This window comes from Chelonoidis abingdonii, chromosome 4, assembly GCF_003597395.2.
Source record: "Chelonoidis abingdonii isolate Lonesome George chromosome 4, CheloAbing_2.0, whole genome shotgun sequence".
NCBI classification, from domain to species: domain Eukaryota; kingdom Metazoa; phylum Chordata; order Testudines; family Testudinidae; genus Chelonoidis; species Chelonoidis abingdonii.
This window is the reverse complement of record NC_133772.1, coordinates 44,362,914-44,377,344: the sequence shown is the minus strand read 5'-3', so window position 1 is coordinate 44,377,344 and position 14,431 is coordinate 44,362,914. Positions and strand designations below refer to the sequence as shown.

Here is a 14,431-nt window from a genome sequence, read left to right as displayed (position 1 = left end):
CATATTGACTTAGTGAAGCTATGGAAAGAACGTGGAGAGGGAAGAGTCATGAAGTGGGGAAAAGTAACGTTAAAAATCATGAATATAAAAATAGTTGCTAAAGTAACTGGGCAGAATAAGTGTTGAGGCTAATATGGACATACCTGATAATGATTCATGTGGTAGAAAGAACACCTGGATTCTCTGCAAGCCCATCGGAAGCAGTGATATGTGATTGTGAACCCTTTAGATGACATCTGAGGGCCACTGAAATCTACAGAATTTTTCCCATTGATTTCAATTTTTCTGTTAGTGTCCAAGGCAAAAGAAAGTCATATATGGGGAAAGCAAGAGATCCCCAAGTACATTATCTAGATGCACCCAGCTGTTAATATTCCTAAGCACTTTGCTGAATGGAAATAATTTTCCATTTTAAAACAATAGAAACTCATGTTCAGCCACAGTAGCATGTAACCTGGGGTTAATGGTGATCATACTTCCATACTCTACTGTATCTGAGGGAGGGCAGAAGAATTACTAAAATTAAAAGGCTTTGGAATAAGGTTTTGACAAAGCATGTTTCCAACCCTAACTTCAACATCTCCTCAATGCCTGCTTTCTTGATATGCTCAAGTAATTTGATAACTCTAGCTTTGGTTTCCAGGTTGCAAAGCAGAAAGCATTCTTTTGCTTGAGAATTCTATTCAGAACTTAGTCCGATTCAGTATCGCAAGGTAGCTAACTTCCCAGTGGTGCTTGTAATACAATTAGATGTTGTTTTAGGCCCATACTTAACAATAAATTAACTTTTTATGCCTAAAAGTGCAACCCGTCCCCCGGAATGAAATGACACTACAGGAATGCCCCAGTGTCGGTGACCCTCCTTTATAATAATTGCTTTAGTACTGTGGTGTAATGAGGAAAAGTGTTTAACTAAATTGTTGTAGGATTTAGTGCTTTGGGCTGTTGTTGTGGAACACATTTGAAGCTTTTTTAATTATGATCTTTCTGAGATATTACCGCCACTTCATCTTTATTTATTTTTTATCAGCTCTTCTATTGTGCTCAGTACTGTAGTATCTGAGTACTTCTCTCTCTCGTGAATTTATTCTTACCATCACCATGAAGTATGTTAGAATAAGAAGCTGAGACATGGATTAAGTGATCTGCTCAAGGCCACACAGATGGTTATGGCAGGGCTGGCACTGGAACGCAGATGATTTGAGTCCTAGGCCAGAGTAAACTTGGGACAATTCTTCCTTTTTAAAGGGCCTGATCCAAAGCTCATTTAGGTCAATAGGAGTCTTTTCATTGACTCGAGTGGTATTTGGATCAGGCCCTTAAATAGCCTTCGTATAAAATAGTAGCTACAGTAAATGGAAAACAACACCAATTAAGTGCTGTTGAGAATGATGTGGCTATTCCATATTATTTCTAAGAGAAACCCTCAATCTGATATTAGATTAAGGGTTCCCAAGCTATTTCATGGTATAGGTCACTTCTGAAGTGTTGCTGTCTCTTGGGCCACTTCCCCTCCTATTTACAGTGTCAAAAGAGTCAAATTCCTGTTGGCATAGGTAATCCACTTCCCAGAGAGGAAGTAGTGATGTTAATGGAAGAGTTCTTCTGCCAGCCTAGCACTGTCTACGCTGGGACTTAGGTCAGCTTAGCTATGCCCCTCCAAGGTGGGGACTTTTCATCCCCTGAGTTATGCTGACCTAATTTTCTCATGTTGACCAGGCTGAAGTGTTGTTTGTACTTAGTCCCTTGTGTTTCACTTCCCCCAATGTTTGGCTTGTAACTGCATCTCAAGAACATGGCATTTTCCATGCTGACTGGTGCAAAATACAATTCTTCTGACAATTTTTAGAGGCTAATTCTCCTGATTTATTAAAAACATAATGTTGTTATAATCCCAGATAATTCTTTCCCGAAAAGCCTTCTGGCACTTAGAGAAGTTCCCTCATTTAAAAAAAAAAAGTGACATTGTAGCTCTCAGATATGTAATACTGGCCTTTGAAATGTGACACAGACTCTAAGGGAAAAATTCTCTCTGTACGTGTATGTCTACAGACCCCTATAAATGCTACAGCCACTTTCTGTTGTGTAGATACTAACAGAAAGTTAGTATCACTGTAGTAAAATTCCATCACTGTAGTAAAATTCTTCTCTCCAAGGAGCAGTAGCTAGGTCAATTCTTCCATTGACCTAGCGGTGTCTACACTAGGGCTTACATCACACAGGGCATGACATTTTTCACAGCCTTGAATGATCTAGTTATGCACACCTAACTTTTTAGTAGAGGTCTTTGTTGTAAATCCTGTGTCTGTCAGAAGGTGGCCCATGTGGGGAGGCAATATAGAACATGCAGGAGACTGCATTGCAGCTAGAGAGTGAGAACATGGCCTTCCAGAAAAATTAGAACACTGGATAGATGGGCAGGGGTAGAAGCTGAAAATTACACAGGAATTGTCTCTGAGCGAGGTTAATTAATAAAAATGCTTGTAATATTGTTGATTAAACCTATTTATAGAAAAAAGATATTTATATACTACTCAAGTTTTCATTTCTAAGTGTTGTGTGTAGTATTATTATTTATTTGTTTTTCAAGTGGAAGAATACCAGCAACAAGTATTTAAGAACCTGTAATAAGTTATACAGTGTTCCTGTCGATATTGTTAACTGGAAATTTTGCACTTATTTTCCACACTCTCTATAGAAAGTGGTGACTGGTTAGGAATTTGCATTTCAAATACTCCAGATGGGGGTCAAACCCTTCACGTTTTAATTACTGCAGCAGTTCTCAAAATGTAATCTGCAGACCATTTGCCAGTGGCTGAGCACATGGTTCTAACTCTCTTTGTTTCCATTAGCTAAACCACAGGAAAAGAAGCAATAAAATATTCAAGTTCTTCCATAATGCTGCTTCTCAATGTGAGTCATGGGCTGTAGTTGCTAAAGTGTGTTCATGCAGTGGAGAGAAGTAGGTGCATGCAATTCTAACCTGAAGGAGAGACTTTGTGCGTAAGCAAGCAGTTTCTGTCCTCTTAGATTCCTTGAGGACTGAAATTCTGCTGAACACAAAGACTATTGAAAACATGTGGTGTTAAAATTGATGCTCATCAAGAGAGGCCAATTTTTACTTCAGGATGTTAGATGTTCTAAAATTTGTGATCCAAGAAGGGACAAGATGTTTTCAAAGACAGGAGTGGGAATAATGGGATTGTTTACAGATAGAAATATGCAGTAGGAAACTGTGTAGAAACATGGGGGGAAGGGGGAATTCTAAGTAATTGTAAGTGTAAAAGGAAGTTCACAGATTACACTACAAATGTGCCCTTCCTGAGTAAGTTTGTCTAATGTTGTGCTAATGGAGTCTACAATCTGCCTTTAGTGGATTCCTGGAAGATGTAATCAACTTTTTTATTAAAGCATTTCACTTAATCATTTTAACACATTCCTCCTCTTTTTTCCTTTTTCAGACTGAGTATAAGCTTTGCAATGGGTCTGATAAAGAATGTGCATCTCCCACAGCCAAATTTACTAAGAAGGAGACATTGAAGGTATGTACAAAACAATAAGGGTTGCCTTGGGCTGCAGTGTCACCAAGCTATTCCCTTTTAGAAAATATTAAAAAAAAAACCTCCTTGTAAACTACTTCTCCTTTTACTTCAGAGTGTTATTTCCCATGACCCATCAAGCTGCTTGCTCTTTTTTTGGTCATTGCAGGTTCAGAGCTGTTTGTTCCTGTATCCAGTCTTGCATGTGGGAGTTAATATCCTGTAATTAGAACAAAACAACACAATCCCCCTGCATCTGAACAGTTATCTATGTATCACAGAGCCCTTTGACCAACAGGAGGATTGTAATCCTTTTTAACTCTTATTAGTAACACACAGAGTGTGGTCTAACACCATCTAGTTAGCTCTTATCACCATCTCAAAGCAATAGGTCAGCTGGTGCTTTTGGGTAAGGAAGGCGGTTCACAAAACCAGTCTTGCATAAGAGGCTACTATTGTCAGTAGTAGCTTTAGAGCTCTTCTTGCTGCCTTTGGCAAACTGGGAAATATCAGTGCCGTGTTCCCTACATTCATGTACCTTGGAAATGGTTGCAAATGTTTGGCTGCCATAGGCAATTCTGCCCACATGGTAGAGCCAGCCCCTCTGGTATAACCTATGTGATACACACAATGAAAGTAACCTTGAATACTAACATTGATATGACACCACTGCTTGCTCACCACTGCACAGGTGTGTCACATCCTGAGAGCCTGACATGTTGATTTAAAGCAAGTGGCCAAGTTTATATCTGGTGTAATACAAAGGTTTCAATTTGTGTACATGAGGGATGACTTTCCAGGAGATTTAGTCTAGGTAAAAATGTGATTATATACACCTCAATTCCAATCTGCTTCTGCTTCTCACAGGGCTTCCCTAGTCTGCCTCCATTGCTCTGTAGGCAAGGAGACAGCAGATTGTGTAACCTTTGTAACTGACAGAACTAAGTTTAGTAAGAGAAACCATTAAATCAAGAACTCTTGTAGAATTTTGCTATCAATGAAGATACTTGATATCCTGGCTGCTGTCTGTGTTCCCTTATACTTTTGTCTCTAGAACACAGAATTTTGTTGATTTCTAGGGAACCCGTGTGAGGCCTGGTAAGTTTCATGAGGGCTCTATCTGCACAGTAAATTGCTTTTCCAGATACATTATCTAAGCAGTTCCCTCCCTTCTCTAAGTAAAGCATGCGGTAAAGGACATGTTTACAGCTGCTATTTTCTCCATTCTGAAACAGGTACAGAAGAAGAATTACAGACAGGAGAAGAAAAGAGCCACCAAGCAACTCTTCAGTGCTCTAAAGGATCCCAGTGTGGTGATTATGGCAGACTGGTTGAAGGTATTTAATGCAAAACATCTCTTATGAGGGTTGAGGGATAAATAAATGGTTGAGAAAATCCTGTAGCATTTTGGATTTTATGCAGTAATACCAAGAGCATCGTCCTTTGAGTGAGCGGAGAAGACTTGCGTGCTTTCACTCAATCAACCTCACTGGAATTGGAACAAAGGCATTTCAGATCCTTTCTCAAGTACTTGCTTCACTTTGTTCTGTCCTGAGTTGTAGCTTTAAAAAGTAATCACATCTTCTCTGGAAGTTCTCTCAATCCAGGAGAGTTCTTTTGTTGGATCCCAAATAGGCACAGAACTGTAACATGGTAGAAAAAGAAAATCGAATGTCCAGTTTTTCACATGCAGACAGGAATCACATTGAACCAAGGTAGGGAGAAGAGAATTCCTGTAGCTAATTGAAAAGTAGTGTTGGATTCTATTCTAGTCCTCAAACTGAAAGAGCTAGAACTTCAAGGGAAGGACCATCACAAAGGCCTTGCTGATTTCTATAAGTGAAATGGCAGGATCTCCTGGGAAACAAACATCTCATTTTGGTCAGATCTGCCCCTTCCACTGCCTACTCATCCAATGTCTTGGAGATAACATGTTTACCCCATGTCCAGCAGTTTTGGATCCTCTCCACACACATGTTAAGGAGTTGGAGTCAGAATTCTCTTCTTGCTAATCTTTCCAGGTTCTCAGCCTCTTTGATACTCCTGTATAAAGGGGGTTGGATCCAAGATGGATGCCTGCTGTAGGGGTGTGGGGTTGTGTTTTTCCTGACTCTTATTGATGGAGTACTTACTTTGAAGCTCATGCAATCAGACTCTTTCCAACCAGGATGTTGAAGTTATTTTCCCACTCCCTGCCTTGGCCATTGTGGCCTGTCTATGTTTAGTGACTCGTGTGACAACCAGCCTTAACTGAATGCTCATTTGCACCCTGCCTGCCCTAGCTTTGTTTTTTGGCCAAAACATAGAAGCCAGCTCTGTTCAGCGCACAACTGATTCCTGTAATCCCCTCTGTGTGTGTGTGTGTGTGTGTGTGTGTGTGTGCGCACGCACGCGCGCACTCTCCCCCACCCCCACCCCCCTGCCTACAGATTCCTAGGTGTTGCTTTACCAAAAGGCTGGATTTTTGTCTGGCCTTCTTGTTCCTGTGATGCTGCTGAGCTCCCCACTGTGTTTCTCCCTCTACCCTTCTTTCCAAAATGTCCGCCTCCCATTGTTGCCAGGTGCATCTAATACCAGTCTCCTTCCCCATGGGGAGTTGGGGAAAAACTGCATTTACCTTTCAGACTAGACAGTCAAAGAGAATATACGTGGCTCTTGTGTAACTCCTAACAGTTTTACAATCTCAGTGGAGCTGAAGTGGGAGTATGTGCTATCTCAGAATGAAGAGATGAGTGGAAGTCTCAGCACATTTTCCCCTCTCAATCTTCCATCCCAGGCTTCTGCGTTGGGGATTATCATGTCCCCAGTGCTCATCTTTTTCTGTTTTGGGGGTGTGAGGGAAAGTCCACCCTTGAATGAGTGTTGTGAGAATAGGGTATACCTTGCTTAACCTTGTCTAGTGATTCCATTTCTTGAAGCTATATGCTACTAACACTGTAATTGCCACGTGACCCCAAGCTATGTGAAAGTGAGAAGAATGAAATGGGAACCAGGTCTCAGCAGCCATCTTGGAAAGACGTGCAGGTCTTTCCCCACCCTTTTGTCCTCCTTGCAAAGAAATGTTTCTTAATTCACTGCACAAGGAAGAGCTGTGGCAGTTATCTGGGAGCAGACAGATACAAGATGTTTCATTGATGTTTGAAGATTGTAGCAGTTTGTTTTTTGATTTTTAGATTGACACAGAAGAAACTTTGGACCAGTTGACAAATGTAATTTCTCCTTGTCCAAAGACATATGGATATTGACAGTTTGTCATTGAACCCTGAAACTTATACACCACAGAACAAATATTTGATTGAAATTGTGGGGTGTGGATGCGGGAGACTAGCAAATATATCCATGTTTGTGTAGCATTGCTGACTTATCATAGGGACATCTTGTTCTGTACATTGATTCCTGTCACCATAGGTGATCATCTTCTGTCCAATAAAAGATATTACTTCATCCACCTTGTCTCTCTAGTATTCTGGAGCCAATACAGCTACAACAACACTTCAAACTGTAGTTAAAGGTCAGTTGCCCTTTCCATGATAAACCCCCAATTTCAGACACTTATAAAACAAAGTGGTGGTGTTTTAAAAAAAAAAAAAAAAAAATTATGGACTTTGAGACAATAGAATTTATTTATATTTGTTACAAATGTAAAAACTGGTGTTTGTGGTCAGCAGTGGATTCTAGGCGACTGGAGGCAGCATAGCCTACTAGAGAACTAAAATTAATAATGTCTTTGTACAGCTTTTAGGATTTATTTTATTATTTGTCTTCCTGTGCAAAAAGTTTTGTCCTGAAGAGTTTGAAGCTGTTAAAACAGCTTCAGCTCGGTGACAAGCTATATTTTATGTATTATCAGAGCAGCAACACCAACAAAAGGGTTACATATGGAGATTCAGCCCAAGTGTGGTGCTGGGCAAGAAGAGCTAGGTCTCACTTGGGCACTCTCTTACCCTCAAAACGGCTAACGCCGAATCTGTTGACCTGCAACGCATGCTATCCGGCTTCATGTGTTGCCTACAAGAGAGAATTTACATTGAGTATGGCTGAAAAGTAAACCAGTCAGAGAAGGTGCTTTACAAAATGAGGATATTTAATTAAACCTATTAATTGTGGTTTCCCACAGCGGACCATTAAAGTAACGTTGAAGGCCCCTTAGCCTAGACATAACTTTGTAAATACTTCCTGTCCTAACTGAAATGTCCACTAGCACTGTCACCAAATCATTCTCGTGTGGTCGATAACTAAAAGATAAGTGTCTGTGTGTAATAAAAGGGGGCTGTGAACTCACAAAATGGTAAGGGCTAGATTCTGATATCCTGACTCATGTGGAATATCTTCTTCCATGAATATGCCTACTGAAGTTGACGAGACTACTGAAGGAATACAGTGCTAGGCAGCATAAAAAAGGAATCAAAATCTGCCTTTGAGAGAGGGGCGCATGCTGAACATATTGCACTGGATTAAAATAGTTTTTTTTTAATTCTTAAATAAAATATCTCTGCTTATTTCCCTCCCAGATCCGTGGGACTCTGAAAAGCTGGACCAAGCTGTGGTGTGTTCTGAAACCAGGAGTGCTGCTGATTTATAAAACACCAAAGGTCGGTCAGTGGGTGGGCACCATCCTGCTCCATTCCTGCGAGCTGATTGAGAGACCCTCCAAAAAGGATGGCTTCTGTTTTAAACTCTTCCACCCCTTGGATCAGTCCATCTGGGCTGTGAAGGTAAGAACCATGCTGAGCTGAGAAACCTTCCCCCCACCCCCGACCCTCCCCCAAAAAAATTGAGGCAGAGAGGGATATGCTCAGGGGAGGGGAATCAGGGTTCCCAGCAGGCTGCAAGGGCAGCTTTGTCTCTTCCTAGTAGAACAGATTACATTATTTAAGGCAAATTAAGAACTTGATTAGATTAAATTTGATTTTAATACCAGATCAAAAGAATGTGGAGCCATTCAGGTGGGCTATATAAGTGTAATTCTTAGTGCATAGATACATGACTGAAATTAAAGAAAGAGGAAAAGGATTGTCTGAATACAGGGAAAAGTTCCTTGACAGTCAGATGTGAATAATCTGCTGAATGTGAGGGGGTTAGTTAGAATTTAAAGTGCTGCACAGTGCAGAACAAGAAACAATCTGCCCTGGCAAAGCGAGGTGGAATGAATGATCTGATCAATCTTTTCCAACTCTGTTTTATGATTGATGGGAAGTCTGGTCTTGTCGTTACAGCATTGGACTGGGGCTGGGGAGATGTGTGTTCAAAACCTGGCTTTTCCACAAACTTCTTCTGTGTGACTTTAATCCTTTTGTGCCTCAGTTCCCCACCTCTAAAATGGCGTTAATGATACTTCCTTTCTCCCATCCATAGTCCCTCTTGCCTATTGAAACTGCAAACTGTTTGGGACAGTGTACAGTGCCTAACACAACAGGATCTTGATCTCAGTTGGGGCTTCTAGGTGCCACTATATTACCAATAATTGATTCCATCCATCTGAAAGATGGAGATCCTGCAATTGATATTTTTTAATTAGTAGCTGAAAGGCCGTGCTGTCACATGGGTATAATTCATAAAGTCATGGGGAGGCTGAGAACTTAAAAACTGGATGGTAGCAGACCAGGAATACCAGTGATGACTGACCCTGTTGATATTCTAAACAAAGAGCTCTCATCCATGCTCATTGCTGTTCCCATCACTTCAGGCTGACTCCTAGGCTGCAAAGTGATGTTTGTTTGGGATTATTAAGTAGGGGTTCTGTTGGGAGACTTTCGTGTGGGTGGTGAATGAGGTTTACATGCTGTGGTGAGGGGCTGTATGTGTTTGGGGTTATTGCGTGTGCTGGTTGTGTTGATTTGTGCCCAAGAGGGTTTGTGCTGAGAAGCTTGTGTGTTTATGTGGATGTCAGTTTTGGGCCAAGTAATCCACCACTCTGAGTCTCCCTCATATAACCAATGAAATTGTTGCATACAAATTAGCTGTAGAGTAAGGGTGGTGATTGGTTGAGTTACATGTGATCTCCCTATGATCTTTAACTCTTGACTTAGCATAGATTCATGCCTTACTGTACCTGTACACCACACAGGTATAATTAAAAGTTTAGTGAGTTTGACTTAATTAAAAACTGGACAGTAGCAGTATGCAAAACTCAGTGATGAGTCAGCCTGGTGATATTCTGAACAAAAAGAGCTCTCAACCATGCATATAGCTGTTTCCATTGCTTTTTTTGCTGACTCTGGAGATGTTTTTTTTAGGCATCAGAGTGATATGCAGAGTGCCATTTCTGGAATCTTAAAATATCAATAACTCAAAGTTTTAAAGAACTGTATTTATTTCTCTAAGGTTGGATGAAACAGCATTTGCCATTAGGTGTGATTAAGGAGGATGCCACCACTGCTTACAGACAGGAACATCTGTCTGTTGCCCTGAAGAAAAAGCACGTAGCTACTCAGATTCTGTTTCACTATTAAAAATAGCATCTGTGCATAGTTATTACAGTTATAAATTCCCTAAGAAATATTACCAGTCTAAACAAGGCATTGCTGATTATAGTGTTACTGCAGGGAGGCCAGCATAGCAGAGATGCCTGGAAGGATTCATGTGCCAGGGCCAATGGTATTTGTTACTCTGGCACCAAAGGATCTGGCAAAAATGGGAGAGCAGTTGTATGAGGCCAGATTCTGATAGCCTTACTCACATTGAATTGTGCTGTGCTTCATGGGTAGTCCCTTTGAAGTCAAAGGAACTATTTGTAAAATAAAGTTCTGCTAAAACTGGGTAACGGGTATATGAATCCAGCTCGTGGAGGAAAGTTAAATGGACCTCAGCAACAAAGAATAAGAGCTGCTGTTTCCTTACAAGGTTTTTAGCCTAGCCTCGCCTCAGTCTGTGTCTTGATGCTTTTCTTTGCACTAGATGCTCTTGTCCCAAAGTGTATAAGGCGTTACAGTTCGCCTACCCACTTGGCTTTTGTTCAGCCTTCAAGTTTCTGTTCATCTGATTCATGTCCTGTACCCAAGAAGGCTGACATTCATTTGCTGTCCATCACCACAACAATTCCTTGTGAGCAGACAGAGGGCAACTGAATTCATCTTAGTAGTGGAGTGAGAATGATTAGAAAGTAGTAAGGTTTTGAAATTGGAAGCATCCTGTGATGTCAGAATGCTTTTTCCTTCAGCAGGACTGACCCAAAAAAAAAGGAGTCAGATAAAATACATATATTCTATTTTGATTGTTAAAAAGTGGAAGGATTTTCCTGAACACTGTTCTGGAAAACCAAATATCTCATGATTTTCTTGGTTTTAAAGTCAGAGTAGTTCATTTGAATATCTTGAGCTGGATATTAGGGAAGCTGCTTTTGAACTGTGTATTAGGAACCCCCCAGGTTGGATTGTTGTGTGACACAGCCACTTTGGGCTACAAGATGAACATCAAAAGGCCACCTCTAATGAACTGCTTGATGTCAAAGGAGCTGTTTGCACTCTGACAGCAGTCAAATGCTGAAGCTGCCAGAAATACTGTTTTGTTTTATGTCACTTGACTGCATACTTTTAAGGTAACCAGTGGAGCATTTACTAGTGTAAATGAGTTTTTGTCTAATGGTGAAAAGAGAGCCTGTTTCTCATGAATTATAGATAGGTTCTTTGTTCCAGCACAAGTTAAAATTATTACCTATAATACTAGAACCAAGATGTGGCCAAGAATTCCCACAGCCTGTTAAAACAAGATGACAGATCCTGAAATGTAGGGATTGTCTAGCCCAGGGGTAGGCAACCTATGGCGGGTGTGCCAAAGACAGCACACAAGCTGATTTTCAGTGGCACTCACGCTGCCTGGCCCCTGGCCACCGGTCTGAGGGGCTCTGCATTTTAATTTAATTTTTAAATGCAGCTTCTTAAACATTTAAAAAACCTTATTTACTTTACATACAACAATAGTTTAGTTACATATTATAGACTTATAGAAAGAGAACGTCTAAGAATGTTAAAATGTATTACCGGCACGCGAAACCTTAAATTAGAGTGAATAAATGAAAACTCGGCACACCACTGCTGAAAGGCTGACAACCCCTGTTCTAGACTAGAATTTGTGGTTGGGTTTTAACTCTAGTTAATTGATTGCCAGCTAACACAATTCTCAATGCTAGTCTGGATGCTCCATGAACATTTTGTTTAATGGCACAAATATCTGTGGTTACCCCAGGGCTCAGCCATAAGCTCTGGAACAAATGTTTGTGGAGCTGTCTAGACTAGCATTTATAGTCATGTTCATCAACTCAATTTAATGGGCAATCGTTTAATTTAAACTAAAACAGAATCTCAGACTCTGAGGTGCCTGTCAATTGATTACCAGTGTATTTAAGATGAAAGATCACTGAATTCAGTAACTTCAGTAATACTACAAGGAGTCCAGTGGCACCTTTCAAGACTAACAGATTTATTTGGGCATAAGCTTTCATGGGTAAAAGAACACTTCTTCAGTTGCAACAGTAATACTATTAAGGCGGGCACCTTCTAAATGTTAGTGTAATCCATACTTTAAGAGCACCACCTGATTTGCATTAACTTGTATAAAAATGACTGACTTCCACACTAAATTCTATCCAGGCAAATGATTCTAGAGTTCGCTTCGTTTTACAGGGCTCACCAGGCTTGTGAGCCTAAATAGCTTCTCTAAGTTAGCTGCTTTTAGTCTAAGATGTGATCATTCCTGCTTCATAATGAGAACAGATTGGGCATTTTTATTTCATGCTTTTGAAAGGTGCTAAATTAACAGCATTAAGATCTTAAGTTCTCTATCAACAGCACAGGCAGTGACCGAGAGACCTTCCCCACATTATCCTGGCAATATCTTTAAACCACTTTATAATGGGAATGCAGTTTAGGTCTGTGCCTGTTCAGGCTACTGCAGAGTATCAGTTATTGCCAGTACGGTGATTACTTTGGGGTTGTGTATGGGGCCACTGTGTAGTAGTCAAATGGTTAGGTTTGTGGTAATGTATTGGATCATCCTGTTGTGCTGAAACAAGTTTTTTTAGATTTATTTTTTTGTTGAAGTTATCTTAACTGGATGGACAACACAATGTGGGAATGTTTGTTTCAATTACTCAGGCACCCATCTAATGCAGCAGATAATCCAGTGCAGGTACCAGTGAAATTGAAATCAATAAATAAAATATCAGATATGCCCATTGTTTTGCATGTGCTCTCCCTCTTTATATTTTATTTTTGAAGTAACTGAACTGATGAAGCTTCTATCACTTCCCTTGGGAAACTTTATTACCCGCTAATATCATTTAGATCATACTGTTAGGCGCACTTTCCTAATACCCAGCCCAAACTTTTTTGCTCCTTTTCGTCCATGTGGATGATACTTCTCCAGCATATTTTTAATGCCTGTCTTCTGTGATGAAAGCAAAAATAAAACTAAAAATTACATGTCTGTAGCTTCAACGTATGCATCGACTTATTACTCTTTTTAATTTTCCTGATTCTTCCTGAGTCCTTACTCTGACATGGTAACGTAAATCCAGTCCTTTTTTAGAACCACAGACATCTTTTCAGATGGTGCCCTGAAGATGTGACCCAAAGACTTCCCTGTATTAATTAATTGTATTACAGTAGCTGCCGCTGAGGTTGGGGCCCATTGTGCTAGGCATTGTACATTTAATGGTAAGAGACAGTCATTACCCTGATGTGCTTACAGTCTAAATAGGCAAGACAGAAAAAAGGTAGGAGAAAGGAAGGATTGTTATCCCATTTTACAGAGAGGAAACTTCACTCTGTAGAATTGTTAAGGGATTGGGAGGTTGGAGGGGGTTAAGAATGGCCTCAGTGTCATGATCCTTTTACCCATGTGTGAGTTTGACCATTATTTAGTCAATGTAATATTTTTCCACTTGCATAAAGATCTCTCGAAACGTTGTGCCATCTACTCTTCTTTAAAATGTCAGTACCCTGGATCAGCACCATCTGTTCATGGGCTCGCCATTTTAAGGCAGGTTTCAATCTGTGCATTGAAAATCCATGCTATGGTGTTATCAATAATTCTCCAATGTCTCATTCAGCTGAAAGCTCCTGAAAGGGAAAAATGCCACAAGGAATGCTGCCTGACTGCATTTATGTGAACAGTAATGTCTTGAGCTTCTGGGCTGCGGATCACTTATCAAATCCCAGCTTTGCCAGTCCTGCATATCAGATCTCCATACAGATGTTTTTGGTTTCTTAATCTCAAACATCTCATGAAAGGAGTGTTTCTTGGCTCTCCCTGTTTTTGATAAGTAATAAAGACCTGTAGTTTCCCTGGCAGAGGAAGATGGTAAATGAAGCCTCTGCAGAGCCTGGAAATCCCAGGGATTAGAAATTGGGTCAGAGAATGAATGTAAATTACTGGACATGTTGTCAAATCCATGTCCATATCCACATGTCTCCCATCTTCTGACTTCCCCTTCTTCCCATTCCCAGTCCTACAAACAAGGCTTAAAAAAAAAAAAAAGGTAACTTTGCACAATCCATCTGCCAGACATTGATGCACAGGAGCAACTGAGAGTAGCAGGCAATGATGAAGAATTCTAATATGAGTTTGGGGCTTAGGGGGTCCCCCTTAACTCACTGAAAAAAATCAGATCCTCCTGCCCACCGCACTAAATATAATCTTTGAGATAAAAATTGGTGCAGTATGGTGCACAGAGAAAACAGAAAACCATTTGTAGGAGAAGGTGGGATATGGATATGGATATGAAGTCTTACATCAGGCAAGAGATGCCTGCAGAGATGGAAAAAGCTACCTTACATCCATGTGCTAAAACATTTTTCAAATGCTGTGTTGTCATAGCTTCCTACTCAGATTTGAACCTTAGCGTTCATAACCTGAGAAGCTAGCATGAACCCTCTAAGCTTAATTACCAGCTT

General features: G+C 40.4%; 1 protein-coding gene across 2 annotated transcripts in view; it reads left to right on the top strand.

Moving 5' to 3' along the window:
• The window catches only part of OSBPL5 (oxysterol binding protein like 5), a 208,714-nt gene that overhangs the window by 141,402 nt on the left and 52,881 nt on the right, over positions 1-14,431 (top strand). For both annotated transcript variants that reach the window (XM_032765512.2, XM_032765511.2), the window contains exons 4-6: positions 3,462-3,542; positions 4,775-4,876; positions 8,051-8,254. In XM_032765512.2, the coding sequence (XP_032621403.1) occupies positions 3,462-3,542; positions 4,775-4,876; positions 8,051-8,254 (387 nt within the window). The remainder of the gene's footprint in view (positions 1-3,461; positions 3,543-4,774; positions 4,877-8,050; positions 8,255-14,431) is intronic.